This window comes from Tiliqua scincoides, chromosome 3 (genome assembly GCF_035046505.1).
Source record: "Tiliqua scincoides isolate rTilSci1 chromosome 3, rTilSci1.hap2, whole genome shotgun sequence".
Classification (NCBI taxonomy): domain Eukaryota; kingdom Metazoa; phylum Chordata; class Lepidosauria; order Squamata; family Scincidae; genus Tiliqua; species Tiliqua scincoides.
The window spans coordinates 219,606,400-219,634,056 of record NC_089823.1 but is presented as its reverse complement, the minus strand read 5'-3'; the positions used below and the strand labels follow the sequence as shown (position 1 = coordinate 219,634,056).

The window sequence follows — 27,657 nt, the reverse complement described above, 5'->3', positions numbered from 1 at the left end:
GGAGCACACCCGCAGGCAGCTGCGAACACTCAGCAGCAGCCCCAGCCTGCACAGTCTCCTCTCAGCAGAAGATCACTTGCTCCCTCCCTCCCTCCCTCCCTCCCTCCCTCCCACAATAGTGATTGGCTGGCTCACTTGCCCCCCCCCACCCTCGCTTCTTGCCTGCCCCGGAGATAAGGCGGGGCAATGATTCAGGCTGCTTTTCTGGGAAGAAATTTTTCGCCTTATAGGCGAGTATCTACGGAGATCAATCCCATTACATTTAGAGGATGGGGTGGTAAAATAACAAGAGTACAGAAAAATCAGTACATGCTATGAAGCAAAATAAGACTCTGCCTTCGTATCCTGTGCTATCTCAAGGCTCAGTGTGGATTAGATTTTTCCCCTCAATTTTTCATTAAAAAGTGTTCCTGCCTAAAAGAGTTGCATCTAATTTAGCGTTTATGAGAGATGGGAGCATTGTAAAGCATGAAAACTTAAAAGAACCCAGCTCAGAGGAGTGCAGGTTATTATACTTTGCTACAGTTATCTTCACATATAAAACATGTCTGAAAACCATGTTAAATGACAGGCAGTCCAATCCTATCCTGTGCTGGAACAGGGGGCCAGCTGACCTGCGCTGTTTCCAGCACCGGGTTTGAGGTGGATCCTGTGCAACTCAGAGTAAGGAGATTTATTTCCCCTTAGCCTGTTTCATACGACAGCCGCCTCACTGGGGCTACTCAGATCTGCATTAATAAAATCACTAGCACAGATTGAAGCAGCCTGTTTAGGATCCGGTCTAAAAATGTGAGGCTGGTCTCACTCCCCTTCCCAGGCCCTTTCCCTGCCACTTTCCCTCCCCCCCCCAATGCCCCTGTTCCACCTTCCCCCACCCTCCCCAACCTCCATGCTCCAGCCTCTCCAGGCCAGAACTTAATAACTGGGTCCAGGGCTGGATAAGGCCTCCCAAGAGCCAGTGCACGTCTGTGCACTGGCTCAACCAAGCTCTCGAGTCGTAGTAGACATACCTCATGGCACATTTGCGACAGATCTGGGGATTTGCACAGACCCAAAGAGCACTGGATTGCGCTCTTAGAACAAGTTATATAAGAATGCATGTTTTTTGTTGGTGCTAGAAGAAGGGAGATATGGCTTATTCCCAGGGGAAGGTTTTGCTCCCATTATAAAATTAGTATCATGTTTTTTCCATTATACATGAACCTTCCTTTCTTGTGTTTAAATCTAGCCTCCATTTGTTAAAGGAATATTAAGAAGTAATGATGCAATCATTGTTTTATCTTCTTCACACTGTCCTAATCATTTACACCAATGGTTCCCAAACTTTTTAGTACTGGTACCCACTTTTCAAAATGACAGTCTATCAGAATCCACCTAGCTTTATGAGACTAAAAAAAAGTTTCACTTTACCAGCCACATAAGCCTCTGCTTTTATTCTTTTTACTATTTGGGGGGGGGGGGGAGGAAACACCACCTGAAGCATTGTTGAGCTCTATGTTCATCAGAATTGGACCATTCTGGTGGCCTTGCATTCCCCTTTACACTGGACCAAGGCAAGATCACCTACTCATGAGTAAAGGTGCACATGCTTCTCCGTTTTGGTTTCCATAGGGCTCAATACATTTTCGTTGTCAGCTATCAGCTTGTCAGTTTTGCTACCCACCAAAAATTGGGTCCTGCTCCATAGTTTGGGAACCACTTGTTTACACAATTATGTCTGCCTGCAATACAGTTCTGAGCACACTTTTTCAGAAACAATCCACAGGCATGCCCCCTTATCCCCAGGAGTTTCTTTCCAGAACCCCCATGGATTGCTGAAACCATGGATACGGACAAATGCCCATCCCCCTGGCCTGGACCCTCTGGAGGTGAGGAGACCCTGGTTCCCCTCACCTTTGGAGGGGCTTCTGAGCGCTGCCAAAAACCGGGACTTTTTTTGCCAAAAAACAGCCATTCTGAGACCTGCGAAGTCAGCGGGTAGACGTCCATGACCTCAGCAGGGCTCAGAAGCCCCTTTGGAGGCAAGGGGGACACAACTTAGATACGGGATCCACTGATAAGGGCCCCCCTGTATTTCATGCCTTACAAAAATCTGCCAAATTTCTTAGAAGTTCACCTTAGGATTGTGGGTGCTCCTGCCTACTCCCACCAGTGTCAGGGTCCAAGTCACCACTGGTGACACAATGGACAGAAAATAGGACTCACTCCATTAGCAATATGCAAGCTCTGATATATGCAAGATTGCTCTAAGTAGGTAAAAAAAACAAAACCCAAATCCAGAACCTTATGGATTAAAGGAAGGTTTCTTTCTCACTCTGCCAACTGGTAACCAGTCTCTGTCCACAACATTCAGACTCAAAATTAATACTTGTACGTGCGCATTGGCAAATCACTTATGTAAAGGGAAGGTGCATGAAAAACTTGAACTCTGAATACCTCTTCATGACTGCCTTTTAAAATAGCGCTATTAAAGTATTCCGTAGTAGCAGTTCCCCCTCTGATCTGCCCCCAAATCCTTCCTTTACAAGCCTTTGCTGCTACAGTCACCACTCACAAGATGTTAATCAAAAGCCCCAATAAATGTTGAAATTTAATTTCACAAAGGGTGCTCATAAAATAGCAATTCAAATTCTGAAATGTCATCAGCACTGCTTTGGTGTCAGAAGAACTTATAGTAGACAGAGAGTTGTGATTATTAACCTTTCTAACCCAGGTCCATTGCAACATCATAACATTCTGCCACCACCATCAAGGGATCAGTTTTTCTATGTGCTTAAACTATGTTGAACTCACTTGAATTTGGAAAAATGATTTTTTTAAAATATTAATGTTTATTGATGTCTGCAGTGCTTTTATGTTACTTAATTATTCCTGTAATGCAATGTGCAGTGGTTCTTTAAAAATTACATTTATTCTATTTCTACTAGTCTTTGGTATACTGATTTCTAATCATTAAAATCAGGACAGAATATTTAAGAGGTCTGTGGTAGTAAATGAATATAACAGGCATGGTTTTGTACATGCTGTACTTGAATAGGTTGCTAATCTCTTATTTGAATGCTTTCCAGAGCTGCAGAACAGCTTCAGCTTTGAGAATAGTTTATGGTTTCATTAAATAATAAAAACAGGAAGAAAGGAGCAGTATTTTATAAAACTGAGAATTAATGTAAGGCTGAAACTGAATCCCTTCACATTTTGTTCCAAACTATATTATGAATAAAGCATATGGTCATACATCCTACTTTTCTATCTGGCATACAGAAGTAAACCTATTTTTTTTAATTATTCATTTACCTATGCCAGCGAATACCAAATGAGTTTTTAAACACTTGTGATTTTGTTTTAAATTGCTGGTGCTGGTCATAAAGGTAATCGGGTGATACAATGTGTATGGGGCCGAGAAAACTGTCTCTGGAGCCACTATTAGTCATTGCCAGTGGGTTTATAGAAGAAAGACCAGCTTGCTGTCTCTTTACCGGTTGAATCTCCCTGCTCTAGAATGATGTCTTCAGTTTTGATTTCTTGTCCAACATCTTATAAACCTGAGATTCTAAGTTGTTCTGCAGTATAGTGTGGTAACTCCAGCCTTTCTGGTTCAAGACAAAATGTTTCCCTGATATTACTATTTTCTGTCAGTAAAGATAAGCCTTGTTCTCTGCATCCTCAGTGATAATTTAACCAAAAATTAGTTAGGTATTTCATAAGAATACACTGCCAATTCAGAATGCCTTGAGATTTTTGTCACAAATTGGGTCCAATTGATCTTTCTCTAGAGCAGGGGTCTCCAAACATTTTGACTCCAGGGCTGCATCATACATCTTAACATGGTGTCAAGGGTTGGATGTGGCCTACGGGCCAGGGTTTTGAGAACTGTGCTGTTGAGGTAGGAAATCATACCCTAAAATCACATTTTATCTTTACTTATTTAAGAAATGTTTGTTCTGCCATTCTGTCCCCACAGAAGCCATAAAGGCAGTTCACAAAGTATGATGACAATGAATATATACCACTTTTCAACAAAAAGTAGTTCACAAAGCAGTTTACATAGGAAAGATAAATCAGTTCCATGTTCCCATAGAGCTCACAATCTAAAACAAGACGTAGAAGAGTAATTCTTTTAAAACCAGCACCTTGAATTGGGCCCGGAAACGAATGGGCAGCCAATGTAGCCGCTGGAGAAGCAGGCTAACAGAGTCAAACCACCTAGCTCCAGTAACCACACAGGCCGCCGCATTGTGCACTAATTGCAGTTTCCGAACCGTCTTCAGGGGCAGCCCCACATAAAGCGCGTTACAATAATCTAACCTCGATGTCACCGTGGCATGGATCACCGTGGCCAGGTCTGCACGATCCAAGTACGGCCGCAGCTGGCGCACCAGCTGAAGCTGAGCGAAGGCCCCCCCAGCCAGAACCACCACCTGGGAATCCAGGAGCAGCTGCGAATCCAGGTGGACCCCCAAGCTGTGGACCTGCTCCTTCAGAGGGAGTGCAACCCCATTCAGAGCAAGCCGATAGTCCAGTACCTGCATTGAGGATTTCCGAACCAGGAGAGCCTCTGTCTTATCCGGATTTAATTTCAGCTTATTAGCCCCCATCCAGATCCTCACTGCCTCCAGTCAGCGCTCCAGGCCCTCAACCGCCACCCTGGAGTCTGGAGGAAAGGAGAGATAGAGCTGGGTGTCATCAGCATATTGATGACACCCAACTCCAAACCCCCGGATGACCTCTCCCAGCGGTTTCATGTAGATATTAAATAGCATGGGGGACAGAATTGAACCCTGCGGCACCCTGCACGTCAAAGGCCAGGTTGTCGAACAGGCATCCCCCAGCACCACCATCTGGGACCGACCCTCCAAGTAGGAGCGGAACCACTGCAAAACAGTGCCTCCAACTCCCAACTCAGCCAATCGGCCCAGAAGGATACCATGATCGATGGTATCGAAAGCCGCCGAGAGGTCCAGCAAGACCAACAGGGACGCACTCCCCCATCCAGTCCCTGGCGTAGGTCATCCACCAAGGCGACCAAGGCAGTTTCTGTCCCAAAGCCCGGCCTGAAATCAGATTGAAAAGGATCCAGATAATCTGCTTCATCCAAGACCCTCTGGAGTTGGGCCGCCACCACCTGCTCAATTACCTTGCCCAGAAACGGGATGTTGGAGACTGGCCAATAGTTATCTAACACAGTGGAATCCAGGGAGGTCTTCTTCAGGAGGGGGCGAACCACTGCCCGTTTCAAAGCGAGTGGCAACGTCCCCTCCATCAAGGAAGAGTTAACCACCCTCCCCGTCCACTCAGCCAGTCCACCCCGGGCAGCTCTTATTAGCTCAAGGTCAAACAGGCAGGCAGATGGCCTCACACTCCAAAGGAGTCTGTCCACATCCTCAGGCTGTACAAGCTGAAAAGAATCCCACAACACTGGACAAGCAGTTGCCAAGGGGCAACTGATGTCTTGTCAACTGATGTTCTCTTTTTACTATTTAACATTTCAGTCTTGTCAGCTGATGTTCTCTTTTTACTATTTAACATTTCATGTTATGGTATTGTATATGAGTTTTGCTCTTGGAGGCCAGTAGTCACTTAATTTTAATAATCATTATATATTTGTAATTGTAATTTAGTACTTTTGTTATGTATCCCAGTAACCAACAAATGATAATTTCTACCATTAATTAGATGACAGAACATAACACATTGGGAAAAATCCAAGTTTCCTTTCAGATATGGATAATAACTTCTGCTTTCGGTTTTATAGCTTGTGATGCACAACAAAAGTGAACTTAATCCAAAAATGTAACTCTGCGTGTGTTATTCTGCTTGGGCTATGTATCATCTTGCCCTAGTTGTCAGGAATGAAAACTACTGTCAAACCTTCCTATTGTGGCACGTTTGAATTCTTGCGCAAGCAGTTACAGAACAGTGCTAATTGCTATTTTCCTTCCACTCATGGTTTTTTAGATTTACCCTAATATATTTTTAACTGATTTTGTTTTAAAAAGTTAACTGTATTCTGTTCAGAGAGCATCAGTATCAGAATGATGTGATCGAATAGTGAGACTAAATGAATACCAGATGTTTTATGAGGCATAGTGAGCTAAATATTTATTCATAAGTGAATATAACTATTATGAAGGCATGCACACATCATAGTAGGCAAATTATTACAGTGGCTTAGTAGGGTAGTAATTAAGATGTGTGGGTCATGTAACAGTAGAATATAGGCTGTGGACAATTAAAGTGGTTTATAGTAGAGAAATCTTTTCAGGCAATTTTGAATGCTGGGAGTGAGTCCTGTTGAATTCTGTTGGGCTAACTTCAGAGAAAACACGTATAAGACTGCACTGTAAAAATACTACAATTTTTTTTTCCCCAAAGAAGAATAGTTGTGGGCAGAAGGAAACTTGAAAATGGATAACATATATTAGAAAATTATGGAACAATACCAAATATACAAATCACGTAGGCCTCAATCAACTATATAGTTAGTTGATTTCAATGGGGCTTAAGTTATTCATAAGTATTTGTCCTGTTAAGTTTAGTGAGAGTTCAGTGTGAGTAAGAACATAAGAACAGCCCCGCTGGATCAGGTCATAGGCCCATCTAGTCCAGCTTCCTGTATCTCACAGCGGCCCACCAGGGAACACACAAGACAAGAGACCTGCATCCTTGGTGTTCTCCCCTGCATCTGACATTCTGACATTGTTCATTTCTAAAATCAGGAGTTTGCACATACACATCATGGCTTGTAATCCGTAATGGGTTTTTCCTCCAGAAGTTTGTCCAATCCCCTTTTAAAGGCATCTAGGCCAGATGCCATCACTACATGCTGTGGCAAGAAGTTCCACAGACCAACTGCACGCTGAGTAAAGAAATATTTTCTTTCGTCTAAGCCAACTCTCCCAACACTCAATTTTAGTGGATTTCCCCTGGTTCTGGTGTTGTGTGAGAGGGTAAAGAGCACCTCCCTATCCACTCTATCCATCCTGTGCGTAATTTTGTATGCCTCGATCATGCCCCCCCTCAGGCGCCTCTTTTCCTGGCTGAAGAGGCCCAAAAGTTGTAGCCTTTCCTCATAAGGAAGGTGTCCCAACCCAGTAATCATCTTAGTCGCTCTCTTTTGCACCTTTTCCATTTCCACTATGTCCTTTTTGAGATGTGGCGACCAGAACTGGACACAATACTTCTGTTGGATTTGAGCCATTCTGCTTAATATCTCTCGACCAGTGGTTCTTAATATCTCTAGAGCAGTGGTTCTTCCAAGTGGTTCTCTCAAGCCCTTTACACTCCTAAACAGAGTCTTGGAAAGCCCTGCCAGCACACATGTGGTGGCTTGTAGAGCCCCAGAGTACTGGTTTATGCACAGAGTAGCTCAGTTCTGAGCAGATGGTGGTCACTTACGATGTGCTTGTGGAGCTTCTGAAGGAAACTCAGGGAGCTCTAGGGCTCCTAGGAGCACATTTTGAGAAACTCAGGTCTAGAATAGTGTTTTCATTTCTGGTTTACACAAGATTCATTGGAAAGGTCCTTTACAAACCGAGGAATTTGCTTGTTTGTAAAGCTATAGGTTTGCTCATCAGCTGACTAATCAAGGATGTAAGAAAAAGAATTAGATCACACATTCTTCAGATAATTGTATTTTTATCTTAGTCATTACTGTAAATTTCTGAGAATATTTTAACAGCTTTCCCTATTTAAATTAGATTTCTAATAACAATGCTGCAAATTTTTATAGGAAAATTCCATTTGATTTCCAAGACTGGAAGAGTGGAAAAAAGTGTAGAAGCCCACTGTGGAGCTGTACTAGCAGGGAGATGGAATTATGAAGGAACAGCACTTGTTACAGGTAATATGGTGACGATTTTGCAAAAATCTAAAGAGGGAAAGCTGATAAGCAAATAATATCCTCCAAAGCAGAGTGACTTCTTTTGTAAAGCATAAACGTAGCCAAGAATGGAAACAAATTTATAAACATTTTAGATGATAAGTTAACAACTTTGCTCTTAAATTGTGATTAGCAGTTAAACTTGTAGTTATAACCGTATTTATCTGATAACCTTTTTATTTTTGTTTTTGTTTGGTTCTTTTTGTGTTTATTGTTTGATTTTAAATAATAAAGATTAATTTTAAAAAATGGAAACAAAGAACCTATAGTTAACTGAAGTAAAGTGAAATGCTTAACATGATTGAAAACAAAATATGTAGGAATGTGTGAATGGAAATGTGGTCTCAGGATGGGTGAACCTTGCATAATGGAAAAAATTAAGGTATATGTGTTCCATTTTTGTTTGGTTACACCCTTGAAGAAAATACTGATACTTCTTTCACTGTCACTCAGTTGTGTGGCTAGGCAGTAGCTATGCTGGTAGTTATTTGTCATCATATTTATTCACGTTCGTTAATAAACATTCATTTCCATGTCTGTATATATTGTAGTCATTCTTTCGTCATCTATGTTTGTTTCCATTTCGTTCTCTTTGACTTGTCATATTGAATATCAGTCATTTATTGCTGTTGCACTTTTCATATTGCATATGAATGTGAATCTGAATGTACAATGGGCATTTGGTTCTGTAACAGTGCAATCCTATGCATATCTTCTCAGAAGTCAGGCCCATTGTGCTGAAAGGGGCTTCCTCCTAGGAAAGTGTGTATTGGATTGCAGCCCAAGTTCTGCAGATCTGGTCAAAGGCTGCATCAGCTCTTTATCATCTAATGCAGCGGTTTTCAAACTCTCAGAGTTTGAGCCTCTCTAAGTTTTGGGGGGGGCAGCAGGGGGGAAGGCAGTGGCGCGATACCCAGGATTGCACCACTCAGGGTGGCTGCAGGGGCTTGGGTACACTTACCCGAGCCTCCTGCAGCCTCCCGGGGGTGCAGGGAGCCTTGCATGACCTTCTGCAGGGGTTCCCCACAGCTTCAGAAGTGAAAGCGGAGCAATCACACTCCACTTCCGCTTTAGTGGAGGCAGGGCGTGATCGCTCTGCTTTTGCTTTCAAAGCTGCGGGGAGCCCTGCAGAAGGTCGCAATCCTGGGGATCGCGCCACTGCCTCCTCCCTGCCTCCAGGCTGCCCCCGCCGCTTAAGGTGAAAGTGGCCAGGGCCCACAGGCTGGGGCGTTGTGACACCCCAGTTTGAAAAGCCCTGATCTAATGAGTATGCCCTAATACATAAGGGGTACACACAGGGAAAATTTTCATTTGCCTGGGGCAACAGAAGCCCTTGGTCCTAACCTGCACTGGAACAGGCAGGCTGACTGACCTGTGCTGTATCCAGAGCAGGTTTGGTGCAGTCCTGGGCACTACTCAGAGTAAGCGGATTTTAGTCTCCTTACCCTGAGCAATGCCGCAGGCAGCCCTATGGGGCTACTCAGATCTGTACCTGTGATTTCGCAGGCACAAATCGGAGTGGCCTGAGTAATGCCACTCGGGCCGGGGACGGAGGTTGTGATCCAGCCTGCGCCACCATGGCCAGCACTACCCCCTTCCTTGGCCCTATCTGCCCTCCAGGCCACCTTCCCCCCACCCAGAAACTCCCCCTCTTCGCCTCCATTCCTCCCTCCTTCCTCTCCAATCCCCTGTGTCAGTTTGCTGAGGCCAGCACAAACTCACACTGTCCCCATGCCGTTCTGGCTCCGCTGGGCCAGTGCATGTGTGTGCAGTGGCCCAGCTTGCTCCCAAGTAGCTGCGAACATGCTTTACAGCACGTTTGCAACACACTGAACCAGCAGAAAAGACTTATGGTGGCTCAGAGCAGCATTAGAATTGCACTGCCCATCCCATTGCCCTGAAGTAGCAATCCTCTAGAGAAGCATAGTTTTGTAAGGTAAAGAGTACATTTGCTCCCCAAGTTCTTGGAAACGGTTTGGATCAAGCTCATTCTATCACCTCGCACATAAGAATCAATAGCTACTACACTACATGATTTCTTCTAGTCAATTGAAGCCTCTTGTTCTGACCCACCCCCAGCCATGAACATACTATACATATGGAGCATGATTTGTTGCACTTTTATTTTGGTGTGGCATGTGAATTACAGATGAATGAGTTGTGACACTTGATTCCCCAGATAACAGATATATTTCCTGTCTTTCAGTTAAATTTTCATGTTGAAAGTAAACACAACTCAACTTAAAATGTACTGTGTAAGGATTTTTAATTCTATAGTTTGCAATTCTATAACAATTGCTAAATGTTCCTTTGTTGTAGTTGGTGAAGATGGGCAAATAAAAATATGGTCTAAGAGTGGAATGCTGAGATCCACCTTAGTGCAGCAAGGTAAGCTTTATTTCCTTATATGTAACTTTGATACACCTTTTGAAATAATTTTTTATAAACTTCCAGAAATCTAGGAGCAACTGATTCTGTGTGAAAGGCCGAATATAAATTGAAAAATAAACAAAATACATTTCAGTGGTTCTGTACCACAAAATATCAATTAACAGTGATTGGTTCTTAAGCAGAGTGATATTTCTAATAGTGGGTTGTATCCATGCAGTGTGGGGTATCATTGGAAGCACCTTCTGCTTCTAGAAGGCGAGTTCTGCTTGGCCACCTAATAATAATAATAACTTTATTTTTACCCCACCTTTCTCCCCGAAGGGACTCAAGGCGGCTTACAACAGGTTAAAACAGATTAAAAACATAATTTAAAACAAATAAAAACATATTAACACATATCATAAAAACAGCAGCCAGACAAGAAATAGTTAGGTAAAAAAAGAGCATAGAGCAGCAGCAAATCATGAGAAATTTGCCTGTAAAAAATATTAAAAGATGTTAAAAAGATGTTAAAAAAGATCGAGAACTCAGAAGGCTTGTTTAAACAGAAGGGTCTTCAGGCCTCGCCGAAGAGTCTCAAGAAAGGGAGCCATTCTTAAGGCAAGGGGAAGGGAGTTCCATAGCGTTGGTGCCACTACTGAGAAGGCCCTATTTCTTGCCGCTGCCCCACATACCTCCCTAGGTGGCGGCACTTGCAAAAAGGTCTTCTCTGATGACCTAAAAGGATGAGCCGGATTGTACGGGAGTAGGCAATCTCTAAGATACCCTGGCCCAGAGCAGTATAGGGCTTTAAAGGTCAAAACCAGCACCTTGAATTGGGCCCGGAAACGAATGGGCAACCAGTGCAGCCGCTGGAGAAGCGGACTGACAGAGTCAAACCACCTACCTCCAGTAACCACCCGGGCCGCCGCATTCTGCACTAGTTGCAGTTTCCAAACTGTCTTCAAGAGCAGCTCCACATAGAGCGCGTTACAGTAATCTAACCTCGATGTCACCGAGGCATGGATCACCGTGGCCAGGTCTGCACGATCCAAGTACGGCCGAAGCTGGTGCACCAGCCGAAGCTGAGCGAAGGCCCCCCTAGCCACAGCTGCCACCTGGGAATCCAGGAGCAGCTGCGAGTCCAGGTGGACCCCCAAGCTGCAGACCTGCTCCTTCAGAGGGAGTGCAACCCCATTCAGTGCAAGCTGATAGTCCAGCACCTGCATCGAGGATTTCCGAACCAGGAGAGCCTCTGTTTTATCCAGATTTAATTTCAGCTTGTTAGCCCCCATCCAGATCCTCACTGCCTCCAGACAGCGCTCCAGGCCCTCAACCGCCACCCTGGATTCTGGAGGAAAGGAGAGATAGAGCTGGGTGTCATCGGCATATTGATGGCACCCCACTCTAAACCCCCGGATGACTTCTCCCAGCAGTTTCATGTAGATATTAAATAGCATGGGGGACAGAATTGAGCCCTGTGGCACCCCGCACCTCAAGAGCCAGGGTGTTGAACAGGCATCCCCCAGCACCACCATCTGGGACCGATCCTCCAAGTAGGAGCGGAACCACCGCAAAACAGTGCCTCCAACTCCCAACTTGGCCAATCGGCCCAGAAGGATACCATGGTCGATGATATCAAAAGCCGCTGAGAGGTCCAGCAGGAGCAACAGGGACGCACTCCCCCTGTCCAGTCCGCGGTGTAGGTCATCCACCAAGGCAACCAAGGCAGTTTCCGTCCCAAAGCCTGAAACCAGATTGAAAAGGATCCAGATAATCCGCTTCATCCAAGACCCTCTGGAGTTGGGCCGCCACCACCTGCTCAATTACCTTGCCCAGAAACGGGATGTTGGAGACTGGCCGATAGTTATCTAACACAGTGGAATCCAGGGAGGTCTTCTTCAGGAGGGGGCGAACCACTGCCTGTTTCAAAGCGAGTGGTATCATCCCCTTCATCAAGGAAGAGTTTACCACCCTCCCTGTCCACTCAGCCAGTCTACCCTGGGCAGCTCTTATCAGCCAAGGCGGGCAAGGGTCAAGCAGGCAGGCAGATGGCCTCGCACTCCAAAAGAGTCTGTCCACATCCTCAGGCTGTACAAGCTGAAAAGAATCCCACAACACTGGACAATCAGTCGCCAAGGGGACATCGTCAGACATTGTCAATGTGGCATCCAAGTTGTGACGAATACAATAAATTTTATCTGCAAAATGTTATGCAAACACATCACAGCGGCTGACCGTGTATTCCTCCTGGTCTACTGGAGGGGCCTGATGGAGGAGGCCCCGCACTGCACAGAACAGCTCTGCCGGATGGTTGTCAGCAGACGCAATGGTAGCAGAGAAGAGTGATCTCTTCGCTGCTACCACCACCACGGAATAGGCTCTATAATGAGCTCTACTCCGTGTCCGATTGGATTCATCCCGGGTTTTCTGCCACCGTCGCTCTAGACACCTGCCCTGCAGCTTCATCATTTGCAGGTCCTCAGTGAACCAAGGAGCCGCTCCAAGTTTGCGACGTGGCAGAGGTTGCTCCGGAGCAATCTCATCCACTGCCCTGGTCATTTCCCCATTCCAGAGGTCAACCAGGGCCTTAGATGAGATGCCAGTCTTGGCAGTGGGGAAATCCCCCAGAGCCCTCAGGAAACCTTCAGGATCCATTAGCCTCCGGGGGCGGACCATAGAAAACGGTCCCCCGCCTCTGCGGAGCTAGGGAGTCACAACAAGCCTAAACCTTACCAGGAAGTGATCTGTCCTGTTCTGTCCTACCGCTTTGCACAAGTCGAACTCTCCTTCAGAGAATGGAAGGATCTTCCAATGACTCTCATGTTCCACTGACTAGTTAGGATATGTTATTTTTTTCATAAAATCAGATATTTAATGTGCATGCAGATATTTCTTAGGAAGTGTGACTTACATTTCAAACACAACTTTCTGTTATAAAGTAGACCAGGGTTTCTCAAACTGTGGGTCGCAATTGTTGGTGGGTTGTGAAGCTTTAGTTGATAAACTGATAGCTAAGAAGTCAAATGCATGGAATGTGAAACTTTCACTATGGAAAGTGAAACTGAGCCATACTCGCAAGTAGGCAAATTTACCTTAGTTCATTGGAAAGGGCAGACTGAGAAGAATCCAACAACACCAATGTGGTCCTGATCGGATGAGCACAGCCCCCCAAAAAACCTGAGAAGGAAGTCCTTCCCTCCAAGCTAACTAATGTATTGAGCCCTATGGAAAGCGAAACTAAGGGCGCAATCCTAACCTGTGCTACAACAGGCAAGCCAGGAGGCTTGCGTTGTATCTAGCGCAAGATTGTGGTCAGAAGCGGCTCAGCCAGAGGTAAGGGGAAACTCTTCCCCTTACCCCTGGATAAGGGCTGCTGGCAACAATGGGTCTCCTGAGACTTGCGCCACCTCTGGAGGTGGCACAAGTCCGAGGAGAGTGGAATAGCTTAAAGCCACTCCGTTCTCCCTGGGAGCAGGGGTTGGGATTCGGCATAACTGCCAAATCCCAGCCCCGCCTCCTGCTCCCTGCCCACCTGCTCCCAGGGCCACCCATCGCCCACCCTCCCCCCACCCAGGAACGCCTCCCTCCCTCCTCCTCCCTCCCTCCTCCTCCCTGACCCCCCCCACCTACCTTTTCTGTTTGTGTTGGTGCTGGCAGTTTGGATTGCGCCCTAAATTATACAGTCGTATTTACTCATGAGTAAAGCAAACATGCCTTGGCTCGTGGTCAGGTCAGGCAAAGAGGAATGCAAAACCACCAGAATGGTCCTGAGCTGGTAAACGTGGAGCTCAACAAATGTTCCAGAAGGCAGCCCCCCCCCCCCCCAAAAAGAATAAAACAGAGGCTTGAGCTGGTAAGCGGATTTTTTTTTTCTTTTTTAAACTTGCTTTATGATGTCACTTCTGGCCATGACATCACTTCCAGTGGGTCCCAAACAGATTCTCATTCTAAATAGTGGGTCTTGGTGCTAAAAATTTGAGAACCACTGAAGTAGACCATTTCTATATTTATTAGACTACAGAAACCACTTGGGTCCTATGTGAGACTTTGCAGTAAGATAGATACATCCCACACCTTTAAAGTTATTTTCATGCCTCATAAGACATGGACCAGAACCCTTCAAAAGTTTCTGCAGGTTCCAAGTACTGAAGCGTGTTCTAGACTTGTGCTTTTTAAGTCACGGCTCCCCCACCATATCACATTGCAAATATCTTCTGAAACTACTTACAGAGGCAGTTCACAACATCCACAAATAACACTAATTCTTGTGTAACCTTTTAGGCTCACCTAAGTAGCACTTTGGAGCTCAGCTGCAAGCATTAAACAGTAACATGAGAAGTGGCCTTGAATCTGTTGTTTTTTTTTTAACAAAAGCTTGTTCAGGTTTAAGTTGCTGTTACCAGCAGGTGTCACAGCTCTTTCTTTTAAGATTGTAATGTTCTTCAGTCCATAAAGACTGAAAATGAGGATTGAAATAACACAAGTTCGATCTTGTAAATAGCCAGATGTGATCATCTGTAAAGATTAATAATTGCCTCCAGGCAACCAGGCAGAGAAGCATTTGTTGCTTTTAGACCACAGGTTATTAAGAGAAGTCTATAATGGTAAGATGGTTAGTAAAAAAATAAATAATGGGCTAGTAATCTGCTATAGACTTTTTTGCAAGACTAGTTTAATCTTAATAGTAAGATACTACTACAGCAGTCATTAGGTTTACTTCATCTACTAGATCAGGGAGACATGATATTTTCTTCATGCTGTTAGCAACAACTCCATGTTAATAAAGCAATTCTAAAAATGTTTCCTGAGAAGTAATTTCCACAAAGTTCAGACAGATTTACTCATTAGTAAATAATACACTTAAGATTGCAATCTTAATTTAACTGTATCAATATAAATGGTTGTATCTTAAGGGGTACTCTTAAAAGCTAACTTTCCAACTCCTTCCTTGATCTTTCCGCACCCCTCATAAAATAGCTCTGGAAGGTCAGGGCACTCTCCAAAGTAAGGTTTTGTGAGACATGAAGAGCTCCAGGGTTATGGGAAGATGAATGAAAATCGCTCCCTTTAAATGGGAGTGCCTTCCATTCGCAGAACAGTCTTAGGATACAACCCAAAGCCAATTATATGAAAATGTGAAGCATGCCCACTTTATCATTGAGTATTCTTGGTCTGTCAATTTTTTGAGCCCAACAACTTTGAAACAGTATTTAAATAGTAGCTATGGGATTTGTCCTTCAGGGATTTCAGAGCACTCTGAGGAGACAGCAATAATAATAATAATACAGTCTTTTAGTTCTGCTATGATTCTTCCATAATATAATTTGAAAAGTGTTCGACAGAATTGTAACCATGTATCGTTGGTTCCAGCTTTTATGACGCAGTGACCAGCATAGCATTACACTGTAAGCCATCTATATTTCTGAAAATAAATCCCAAAAGATCTGACTCCCCAGCCCACTGTTACAGTCATTAGACCATTAGTCTAGTTCAGAGCCAAACTGAAGTAGAATAGTTTCTGTTCAGCAATTCTAGAGAGCATTAGAAGGCTAAATGAATTATATTGGAAAAAATCTGGATCAACTTCAGTCTGAACCTAAGTGGCTGCAGCTGTTGATGTATTCCCATTGACTCAGTTTGTATTACAGAAAGCACAAATTATGCAGTAGTCATGTGTAATTTTGAAAAGTGAATGTCCATGTTTTAAATAAAAATTCATTCTGAACTAACAAGGGCTGTCAGTTGATTATTCTTCATGAATAGATTAATCATTTGCCCCTTAACTGATTAAGAAAGCTTCTATGCACAGAACATTATCTGGATTAAGAACCATGCCCATAAATCAGATAGCATCCCAACACTATCACTTCCACATGAAAGAACCCCCTCATGTGAGTGGAAGGATAACTTTGGAAAACTCTGTTTTTAATGCTTGTAGCATTATTTCATGCATAACATCTGTGCATTAAAGCACATTTTTATCAAGAGTTATGCCTCATTTTGGTTGATATATATTTAATGAAGTAGTTTGCCTAGGTTTGACAAACTAATTATAGCAACAAGCTTTTTAGTCCAAATCTGTAATTATAGGTAGTGTTGTAATTTTTCTGTGATAACAAAATAAAAACACATAACACTTTCTGCACTTCTCACTTTTGTTTTTTTTTTTTTAAAAGTGAGGGGCAGGAGGAAGGCAGTGACACCGCTGCCAGGAACAAAGGGCCTTTTTTAAAACTTACCTCTGCTAGTAATAATAATAATAATAATAATAATAATAATAATAATAATACAGGTATTTATATACCTGTCTTGGTCTTGGTCTTTATTCAAGACTTTATTCAAGGCAGTTTACATAGGCAGGCTTATTTAAATCCCTGTAGGGATTTTTACAAATGAAAGAAGGTTCTTTCTTTCAAGAACCACAACATTCAGGTGTTTCTATCTGATCTGGTTTCACATTCTGGCCTCCATCCTCCCACGCTCAGAGCAGATGCTTGAGGGGAGCCTGTGTACCCCTCTACAGGGCTCTCCACACCTCAGAAAAGCTAGAAATAGCTATCACAACCCACTTCTGTTTTCACAATCGCAAACCAGAAGTGGGTCGTGGTTGCTATTTTTAGCTTTTCTGAGGTGGGAGGAGCCCTGCAGAGCAGTCTGCAGGCACCCCCCACACACACCCCAAGGCAAGCACTGGCAGAGGTAAGTTTTTTAAAAAGCCCTTTGTTCCTGCTGCCATGACACCCTTTAAGGGGACAGAAGCAGTGCTTTTCTGGCTGGCGCATTACAACACCCCAGTTTTGGAACCCCTGTCTTATAGGTGATTTATGTAAAAGAAAAAAATCCTGCCAACCATGAAAAATGCTGTTGTATTAACTAGCAAGAGTTTAGTCAACATTCATTCCTTCTCTTTTCCTGACTATGTTACAAAGCAGTAGCCTCTCCTAATCTTCAGTCTCCCCTGCTGCTGTTAAATCATGGTTTTTAGAGAAGTCCCTCTTCCATTTTATAGCTTGACTATTAGTAGCACAGCAATGAGAGATTATCAGAAAATGTAACTGTGGAAGAAGCTCTGTTCTCTTCCATGAAGTGCAACTGGGTTATACAAGTTCTCGTAGTTCTCAAACTAGAGAGAGAGAGAGAGATGGGGTTGTGAAGGCTTTGGGATGAAGGTGCATTACAGTGATGGTTCTGTGAGTAAGGCTGCAATCCTAACCACACTTTCCTGAGAGTAAGCCCCATTGAACAAAATAGAACTTACTTCTGGGTAGACCTGGTTAGGATTGTGCCCTAAGAGTCCATACCTGGTCCTGAACCTTGAAGCTTTGGTAATCTCAAGGAGAGAATGAACTTGTACACCAGCCCTTTCTTCAGATCTACATTGCATTTGATTAGTCCTCAGGTTCTGAACAGGTTACTTCATGTTAAGATAGGAGGCTGATCTGGCACATCTGTCCTATAAAGGCAGATTGAAATTACTAATGTCTGGAGCCTAAATGTTATTTCAGCAGATTCTTATATTTATTCCTGTGCATGGAGGACATGCTAGTCCACAGTATCTAATCATACCAGGTAGAGCAGAGCAGACCATCCAGTCACTCTAATCCTCTATTAGAATATTCAGGTCTGATATGATTCCTTTTATTTGAGCAACAAGGTTGGCCTGATGCTGTTTCCTGTTTCATCTACCCTATTTGGGTAGATCTACATAATGTTAAACCCTGACTGACATGAGCATTGTTTGGTTAACTCTCTGACATTTCATGTGTTCTTGCTATTACTGCAAAAGTTCAGTCTGACATATTGCCTTATGTCCAATATTGACATTGCTGTTGACTGAAGCCCAGTTATAAGCTCAGCAGTTTCTTATGTTTGGACATGGGGCCCAGACCTGTTCCCCCACTAGTAATAAAATAACCAAATCAACTTTATGCTAAACAACCATAAGACTTTAGTGGAATATCAAATTTCCATTACAAAGTGAAATAATCCACCAAAAGCCAGCCTAGTTAGAAAATGTTCTGCAGTTCTTCCAAAAGTGGCTCAGGTTTTGGAGACCCCTTCCATTTTAACATGGAAACCGGAGCATTGTGTTAGACTTAACAAAAAGACGGAATGTTTGTTTTAGATATTTAAATTTTCTATCATTAGCAGTACCCAAATGCTGCCCCCTTTTACTTAACAATGTGCTAGCCTCTACTCCTCCCATTTTCCAGTATTGTAGCTCAGCACTTTCCTCCTTTCCACATTTCCTCTTCATCTTTGTTCCCCTCTTCCTTTTCCAGTTGATGAAGTGGAAGGAAAAGGAGGAGCAGTGGAGGAATTTAGGCAGGCAGAGGTATGCACCACCCACCAATCTGCTGCCTCAGGAAACTGCTTCAGTTGGTCTCATGGATGGGCTGGCCTTGATCTGATTTGTCATAATTTGTGTATCCTGTAACAGTTTTTGTGTAGTAGAGGAAAAATAAAAGTATTAAAGAGCTACAAAGTGGATTGGTAGTAATTCTCAAATTTTTAGCACTAGGACCCACTAGAAGTCTTCCATTAATGTGGAAGTGATGTCATGGTCAGAAGTGACATGAAGCAGAAAAAAAATATTAACATCCCCATACGACAAAATCAAATCTAATCAAATCTAATTAAGTAAGTAAATTAAAAGTTTACAATAAGTATAGGTCTAAAAATTCATTTAAAATAAAGAAACCCTCCCAAGCAGTTGCTGATCTGTTTTTAAAAAAAATTCCCCAAACATTCCAAAGACTGCAATCCTATCCACACTTACCCAGGAGTAAGCCCCTTTGACTATTATTGTTAAAAGCATATACAGAGTATCTTGTTAAAAGTACAGGTCTGTAACATTTCCCCAAATGCAGTCATGTATCATGGTAGCATAAAGTCTAATATATTATAAATAAAATACATATTGAAATGAATGGGGGCCCATCTGAAATTGGGTCCCAACCCACAGTTTGAGAAACACTAGTTTTAGAGGGTTGTAGAGAGAAAAATAAAAATTTTGCATGTTTGCAGCTTATAGTTGGAATGTACTGCAGATATTAGAGTATGTCGATCTCACAGATAAGTCAAAGGCAGGTTTTAAGCCAAAATAATGGAATTTTCTATAACCCTCGGATATATCGGTGTGTGTGTGTGTGTGTGTGTGTGTGTAAAATAGAAGGGTGTGTGAAATTTTTTGAAAATGACTTGCCAGGAATTATTCTGAGGCAGCAGCAAGGCAAAAAAAAAAATAGGAGCCAGTTTTACCTTCTTCACCAAATGGGATGGGAGATGCAGGGGCTTATGGGAGTTGTGGGCTTTGTGAGGAGTATAGTGCTGCACTTCCATAGCGTAGCCCTTTTACAGATTGCAATTCCCATAGTGCTTTCATTTCTCTTCCTATTTGGAGAAGAAGCTTAAAATGGCTACCTTTTTTTGCTTGCTTTCTGTTGCTGCCTCAGAACAATTACTGGTAAGTAAAATAGCTCCTTTTTTCCCCATCCCCTGCTTCCTGCTTCTCAGCTCAATTCCACCACCACCAAACCAAGCAGCTGCTCCTAGAAGTTTTATTTACCATATTGACCAGTGTGTAAGCCGACCCATGTTTTCAGGGGCAATTTTAAGGCATAAATTTTTCAACTTGTACACCTGTATATGGTAAATTTGGTTTGCCTGTCTCTATGTACTCGAAATTATGCTTACAGGCCCCCATAGATCCGCCACTCCTTTGACCCTCTCGCATAATGTTTTGTAAGTTTCTAACAGCGAAATCTTATCCTGGCCTGGACCAGAGAGTGCAGGGTTATTGGTTCAGCCTCTGCTGCATGCTGTGGGCCAGCCAGAGACCAGGCAGCCACAGACAGGAAAGTAAAAACTTTTTCACTTACTTACTCTGTCACTACCTTGCCCCCCCCCCCCAGTAGACCTATTCAGGTCACCACCAGATCTTAACTGATATAAATCCTAGTGGTTCCAAGGGTGCATGTCATAAGAACATAAGAACAGCCCCACTGGATCAGGCCATAGGCCCATCTAGTCCAGCTTCCTGTATCTCACAGCGGCCCACCAAATGCCCCAGGGAGCACACCAGGCCTGAGCACATGTCAGGCCTGAGCTAGAGTCATAGGATAATGGTACCACGACTTCCACTAATGCCTGCCTACACACCCCTGGCCAGCCCGATATCTGTCCTGATCAACCCACAGAATGCCCTGGAACACCCCTTCTCCAACTTACTCCTGCTCTGATGGGAGCTCTCGAGATTATTGACTCGCATTCAGGTCCCCAGCCTTTGCACTGGTGGTCCTGGCTCATGTACCATTGCAGTGATTGCTGCACACTTGTATTGATGGAGCATAAGTTCCACAATTCCAGATAGGATTGGGCTGTAAGTGCAAGAAAACTCATCATCTTCTTTACTGCTACTGAAGATCCATTTTTATCAGAATGTGTAGGTTTTCCTTTTTGAAACACAAAGTTGATTTCTTTGTCCCTTTTTCCTGCTTTTCTACAGGAACTCCCATTTATTCAGTAGCATGGGGTCCAGATTCAGAAAAGATTCTTTACGCATCAGGAAAGCAGCTGCTTATTAAAGCTCTTCAGCCAAATGTTAAAGTTCTGCAGGTAACAATGTGAAATACCATATATTGTCTCATATTGTTGTTGAATTTTAGACCATAAGAACAGCCCCACTGGATCAGACCATAGGCCCATCTAGTCCAGCTTCCTGTATCTCACAGCGGCCCACCAAATGCCCCAGGGAGCACACCAGATAACAAGAGACCTCATCCTGGTGCCCTCCCTTGCATCTGGCATTCTGACATAACCCATTTCTAAAATCAGGAGGTTGCGCATACGCATCATGGCTTGTAACTTGTAATAGATTTTTCCTCCAGAAACTTGTCCAATCCCCTTTTAAAGGCGTCTAAGCTAGACACCAGCACCACATCCTGTGGCAAGGAGTTCCACAGACCAACCACACGCTGAGTAAAGAAATATTTTCTTTTGTCTGTCCTAACCCGCCCAACACTCAATTTTGGTGAATGTCCCCTGGTTCTGGTATTATGTGAGAGTGTAAAGAGCATCTCCCTATCCACTCTGTCCATCCCCTGCATAATTTTGTATGTCTCAATCATGTACCCCCTCAGGCGTCTCTTTTCTAGGCTGAAGAGGCCCAAATGCCATAGCCTTTCCTCATAAGGAAGGTGCCCCAGCCCCGTAATCATCTTATTTGCTCTCTTTTGCACCTTTTCCATTTCCACTATGTCTTTTTTGAGATGCGGCGACCAGAACTGGACACAATACTCCAGGTGTGGCCTTACCATAGATTTGTACAACGGCATTATGATATTAGCCGTTTTGTTCTCAATACCCTTCCTAATGATCCCAAGCATAGAATTGGCCTTCTTCACTGCCTCCGCACATTGGGTCGACACTTTTCATCGACCTGGCCACCACCACCCCAAGATCTCTCTCCTGATCTGTCACAGACAGCTCAGAACCCATCAGCCTATATCTAAAGTTTTGATTTTTTTGTCCCAATGTGCATGACTTTACACTTACTGACATTGAAGCGCATCTGCCATTTTGCTGCCCATTCTGCCAGTCTGGAGAGATCTTTCTGGAGCTCCTCACAATCACTTCTGGTCTTCACCACTCCGAAAAGTTTGGTGTTGTCCGCAAACTTAGCCACCTCACTGCTCAACCCTGTCTCCAGGTCATTTATGAAGAGGTTGAAAAGCACCGGTCCCAGGACAGATCCTTGGGGCACACCGCTTTTCACCTCTCTCCATTGTGAAAATTGCCCATTGACACCCACTCTCTGCTTCCTGGCCTCCAACCAGTTCTCAATCCATGAGAGGACCTGTCCTCTAATTCCCTGACTGTGGAGTTTTTTCAGTAGCCTTTGGTGAGGGACCGTGTCGAATGCCTTCTGAAAGTCCAGATATATAATGTCCACGGGTTCTCCCACATCCACATGCCTGTTGACCTTTTCAAAGAATTCTATAAGGTTTGTGAGGCAAGACTTACCCTTACAGAAGCCATGCTGATTCTCCCTCAGCAAGGCCTGTTCGTCTATGTGTTTTGAGATCCTATCTTTGATGAGGCATTCCACCATCTTACCCGGTATGGATGTTAGGCTGACCAGCCTATAGTTTCCCGGGTCCCCCCTCTTTCCCTTTTTAAAGATAGGCGTGACATTTGCTATCTTCCAATCTTCTGGCACCGTGGCCGTTTTGAGGGACAAGTTGCATACCTTAGTCAAGAGATCTGCAATTTCATTCTTCAATTCCTTAATAACTCTTGGGTGGATGCCATCAGGGCCCGGTGACTTATTGATCTTTAATTTATCAATGAGGTCTGAAACATCTTCTCTTTTAACCTCTATCTGACTTAACTCCTCGGTTAGGAGGGGCCGTTCGGTATGTGCCCGAGGTCTTCTGCTGTGAAGACAGGTTATCTGCCATGAAGACAGTTATCACTCCTACCTTCATTAGACCTGATTTGCATCTCCACTGAGGCACTTCACCATGCACATGCTTGGTGGCTCTATGTTCGCAAGAGTGTCACATTCACATCCATGTTAGATAATCCTTTGTATTTGTAGAGAAGCATCTGCTTATGCAGAGGTCCATGTGTGGATCAGAGAATCCCATCATGGACACCAAACCAGGTGAATCAAGGCAGTTATTATATTCTGCCTTATTTTATTTTTAGGTGTTTTATGTAAGCCTCCTTGGGCATCCATGTAAATGGAGGAAAAGGGGGTAGAAATATAATAAATAAATACATATTACTCAGTACGTATTTTATCCATTTAATACTATGGTCCTCATTGTACTTCTTAAAAATGTACTGGAGCTATTCAGAATTAAAAGTACGCTTCTGGCCAATTAACACTTAGCACACCACACAATCTTATTCTGGACTAACACTGGCTGAAGCGCTGCACCAGCCTAGGGTGTTGCAAAAGCTCTGTAAAGCACTCTGTGACACCCAGCAAGTAAGTATTTGCATATTTAACAGCCCAGTCCTTTCACCCACCAGTCCAGAGCATGTAGCACTGCCGACAGAGCACGTATTATATGATCTGAGTTGGGGGAGCACCAGACAGTACAGGAGAGAAAATAAAAGTTTATCAATCTCTCCTTAGAGTGCCTGGTCTTTAATAGGTCTCCTTGCACCTATACCAGCTCATTATCTGGCATAAGACTGAGGAGACTCCTGAGAGCAGGTTCAGGCTAGTAATGGAGGATAGGATCTTATCCTAGCTGGTGCAGAGTATAGGATCTTATCCTAGCTGGTGCAGAGTTTCGCCTCCAGCCCCACCATCAGTCCTCCCTGAATCCAACCTATCTACACTAGTGGAGGTTCTGCAACCCACCACTGTCAGTGCAGAATCTGGTAAGCCCTCCCTATTATAGCAAGATGCAGAATGATGGAGCAGCTGCAGCTCCAGCACCCCTGACTTTTTGCCAGCAAATCACAAAATTCACTAGCATAGGATTGAGCCATAAAACAGTTATTTGACTAAATATGAGTTCTATAAACACATAAATAAAGTGTGTTGATTAACAGCCCAATCCTACCTGAACTTACCTGTGCTGATGCAGTGGCAGCACAATGGACTACGCTGCATCCCATGGGGGAGTTTAGCAGACAGAAAGTCTCCTTGGGGTAAGAGAACATTTGTCCTTTTCTCCCTCGCCCTCAGGAAAGCTCCAGCTGCTGCAATTGGTCAATTCCACAGGTGGTGGTCAGGAGGGCAAATGTCCTGGGGTACCGCTTGGAGGGCACTGCTGCGGCCTCCCCCCCCCCCACTGCCCTTTCTTTTTTTAAGAATAGGCCTATACAGCCTTTCCAAGGCCTGTTTTTAAAATAGAATATACCCACTCCGCTAGACTATTGCATCACACATGGGAAGGCTGTGACCTTCCTGCCGGTGCACCTAACTCTAACTCAGTTGCAAAGTGCTTTATGGCATTTTTGGTACGGCTTTTACCAGTGGAGCGCATGCTCCACCAGCACTAATCAAGGATAGGATTGTGCAACTAGAGCCCAATCCTAGGCATTTCTACTCAGAAATGTCCAATTATAGTCAATGGTGCTTACTTCCAGGTAAGTGTGAATAGGATTGAAGTTTAACAGCCCAATCCTAACCAACTCTTCAGCATTGATTCAGCCACTTTGCAGCCCCAAGGTAAGGGAACAAATTTTTTCTTACTTTGAAGTGGTCTCCGTAACTGCCATATCACCGCTGGATGCAGTGAATGCCCTGTTGGCATCACTGGAAAGTTAGTTAGGTTTGTGCTGTTAATCTTGCCTGTGTTAAGTGGACACATTTTTTAAGCTTCATTTTTAAATCAACTTGTCAAATACACTGGCATTTTTTTCAAAATTATAGAATAAACTTGTGAGTCTAAAATAGTGGTTCCCAATCTTTACCAAAAGGTAAAGGAACCACTGAGTATGTGCAGGAGCTGATAAGGGGAGTGGCAAATGCCACTGCATCAACTAAGAAAAAATGAGTTTCAGGGCTTACCCATCAGTAGTGACTGCTGTAAGGAGAACCCGGGCTTTGCTGCACCTCTGCTCACCGCTACAGACTGGCAAGTCCTGAAACCCCCTCTTTTTTTGTTGGCACATCAGCAGTGAGAACCCGAAAGTGCCGTAGCCACCATCACCATTGTCTCACCGCTCCCACTAGAGGGGAAACTGGTTCCTGCTGGTCTTGGGCTTGAAACTCCCAAGTTGGGAACTACTGGTCTAAAACCATGCCTTGTTAATAGTTAGTAGTGTTGAGTATTATGTACAAAGTAGAATATCTTATAAATACAATTCTTCTTAATATAGAAATAATAAAAATGTATCCAAGTTTTGTATATGTTTGAATATCTGTTTTTGTAATTTTTTATTTTCTATTTTTACTCAGTGGAAAGCCCATGATGGAATTATATTAAAAGTTGATTGGAACTCTGTCAATGATCTTATTCTTTCAGCAGGTGAAGACTGTAAATACAAGGTATATTCTAATTAATTAAAAAATATCATATTCTTTCAATAAAATCTGCTGGAGGGTATGTCACAGATTATCACTAAAACTGCACAAATCAGAAGCTCGTCATTTGGTAGACATTCAGATGAAATTTTTTTATGTTTCAGAATGTGGTGGCAAACCTTATTTATAGCTAGAGACTTTTAAAAATCTTGTCATTTTTCTCTTAGAATACAAAGACAAAAATAAATTTTGGTGGAGGAACAACAAAAATAAAAGGATACTTACATGACAAACATAATTAAATGCTTAAGGTAATTTAGGTCCCAATCTTAATGAAGAGGCATACTGGCAAAACATGTGTTCCACTGGCACACCAGGTCTTTGCACTGTCACAAAAGTTGGGCAGGATGGGGCAGGATTGGCAATGCCGGTGTGCATCTATCCCCCTTCCCAGGCCTGATCTGCTGATATGGATCAGCTCGGACTCATGTCTGACCCATTGCAGTTGCTGGGGCTTACGGAAGCATCACAAGAGTTGATGTCACCCAGCACAAGAAATCATGGTGTCACCCCCGTAGACTCTCTCTCATACCAGACCATACATAATCTTTAGTAATTTTTTTGTACTACTGTAAGTTGTAAATAATAATTCCTGTATATATTGCTAAATGTAATGGCAATAGTAATGACAAACTAGCAAAATTAAATTATACCTTTAAATTACAATATTGTAGCATAGACACATTTATGATCATGCTGCACATGTCTCTAGTAAAGGATGGATACGATCTTTCACTGTATTCTGACTTGTGAAATAAATGGTTTCCTTGCTGTGTTTATTTCACATATCTATTACCTAATGGATTGCTGTATTTCAGCCCAATCCTGAGCTGCCCGGGGCGCCCAGCCTCGGCAGCACCAAGAATGGCTGCCACCGGATTCTGCGCGCCTCAGGCTACAGCAGGAGGCACCTTGGAAGAAGGGCACTTTCGTCCCCTTCTCCCAGGTAAGGGAAGCAGCCCCGCAATGGGGCTACTCACTTTACTGCCGACCAAAAGGTCGGCGGTAAAGTAATGGCGATCATGTAGGGCGCTGAGTCCTTTGCAGAGCTCCACGGACCCTGCTCCCTCCTCCAGCACACCTCCTGCCCTCCCTCTCCCCACCCCCTGCCTCCCATCCGCCCTCCCCATGCCTCCCCCCTCCCTGGAACACCTCCTCCCCACCCCCCTGCCTGCCCCCACTTACCATGCCCCGGCTCGGTGCTCTGTGAGACCGCCGAGCGGCGGAGGTTGGATGCCCGCCTGGCGCTAGCCCCGCACTGGCCAGCGCTGGACTAGCACGGGTGGTAGCCCGGTGGTGAGGCTCACAAACGTGCCTTATGGCATGTTTGCGACAGTGTGCGTCAGCATGAAGCCATGGCGCCAAGCCCAGGATTGGGCTCTTTGTTTATCTGAAAAATTTATAACCCGCCTTTCCCATGCTGAAGCAATTGCCCAAAGTGGCTTACAGAGCTCCACAATAAAATGTACAGTGTATAACAAGTAAAAATAACTAAAATCAATTAAAACAGAGCAACACAATAGCTCTTACATATTACTAACTCAGTGTTTTTAACCATTTTCTAGCACTGTACCAGGTAACATACCAGGTAACACCCTCCATGGGGTGTCATCCAGTGCAGTCCACCCTGTTTTCCCCTCTAGTGACAGACTTCCAGCAGGCAAAATTTGCCTGCAGGATGCAGCAGAGCCCACTCTGGCACCACTGCATTGTCACAGGGGAATTTAGTTAGGATTGGGTTATAAAACTGTATGGTCAACAGCCAAATCCTCTGTAACTCTGTAACCCCCTGTAGCAGGGGGAGAGTAACTGGCCCTCCTCACCCCAGCAGTGTCTTTTCTAGTAGCTGTCTGCTGGTGTTTTGCATCTTTTTAGATTGTGAGCCCTTTTGGGACAGGGTGCCGTTAGTTGTTTGATTTTTCTCTGTAAACCGCTTTGTGAACTTTTTGTTGAAAAGCGGTATATAAATACTGTTAATAACAACAACAAAACAACAACAGCAGCAGCAGCAGCAGCAGCAACAACAACAACAACCGCCACCGCCGCCACAACCACCACATGGCAATGCAGTGGTGCCTGCATGGCACCTGCTGCATCCCGTGGGGGCGTTTTGGCCCACAGGAGGTATTATATTTTGGAGGAATCTCAGTTGTTTTATTCCACTGAATTCTATAAAAAAATGAGTCAAGCAGGACCACTGAAATCAAATTATAACTCAGAGATGTAATACAGTATGTAATTATTAACATGTAACATGTTCCAATATATACAATACAGTGAATGGAACTGAAGAAAGTATTGAAAGTCATTATCACTTTCCCTTTGGCTAATATACACTAATATAAAATATTTT

The 27,657-nt window shown here is 43.8% G+C and overlaps 1 protein-coding gene across 5 annotated transcripts in view; it reads left to right on the top strand.

The window, feature by feature from the left end:
• Window positions 1-27,657, top strand: part of IFT80 (intraflagellar transport 80) — a 123,433-nt gene that overhangs the window by 25,767 nt on the left and 70,009 nt on the right. For 4 of the 5 annotated variants that reach the window (XM_066620195.1, XM_066620193.1, XM_066620192.1 and 1 more), the window contains exons 2-5: window positions 7,730-7,840; window positions 10,199-10,267; window positions 20,760-20,869; window positions 25,179-25,268. In XM_066620195.1, the coding sequence (XP_066476292.1) occupies window positions 10,240-10,267; window positions 20,760-20,869; window positions 25,179-25,268 (228 nt within the window). In that variant the 5' untranslated portion in view covers window positions 7,730-7,840; window positions 10,199-10,239. The remainder of the gene's footprint in view (window positions 1-7,729; window positions 7,841-10,198; window positions 10,268-20,759; window positions 20,870-25,178; window positions 25,269-27,657) is intronic. The other variant, XM_066620194.1, reaches the window with a different exon arrangement.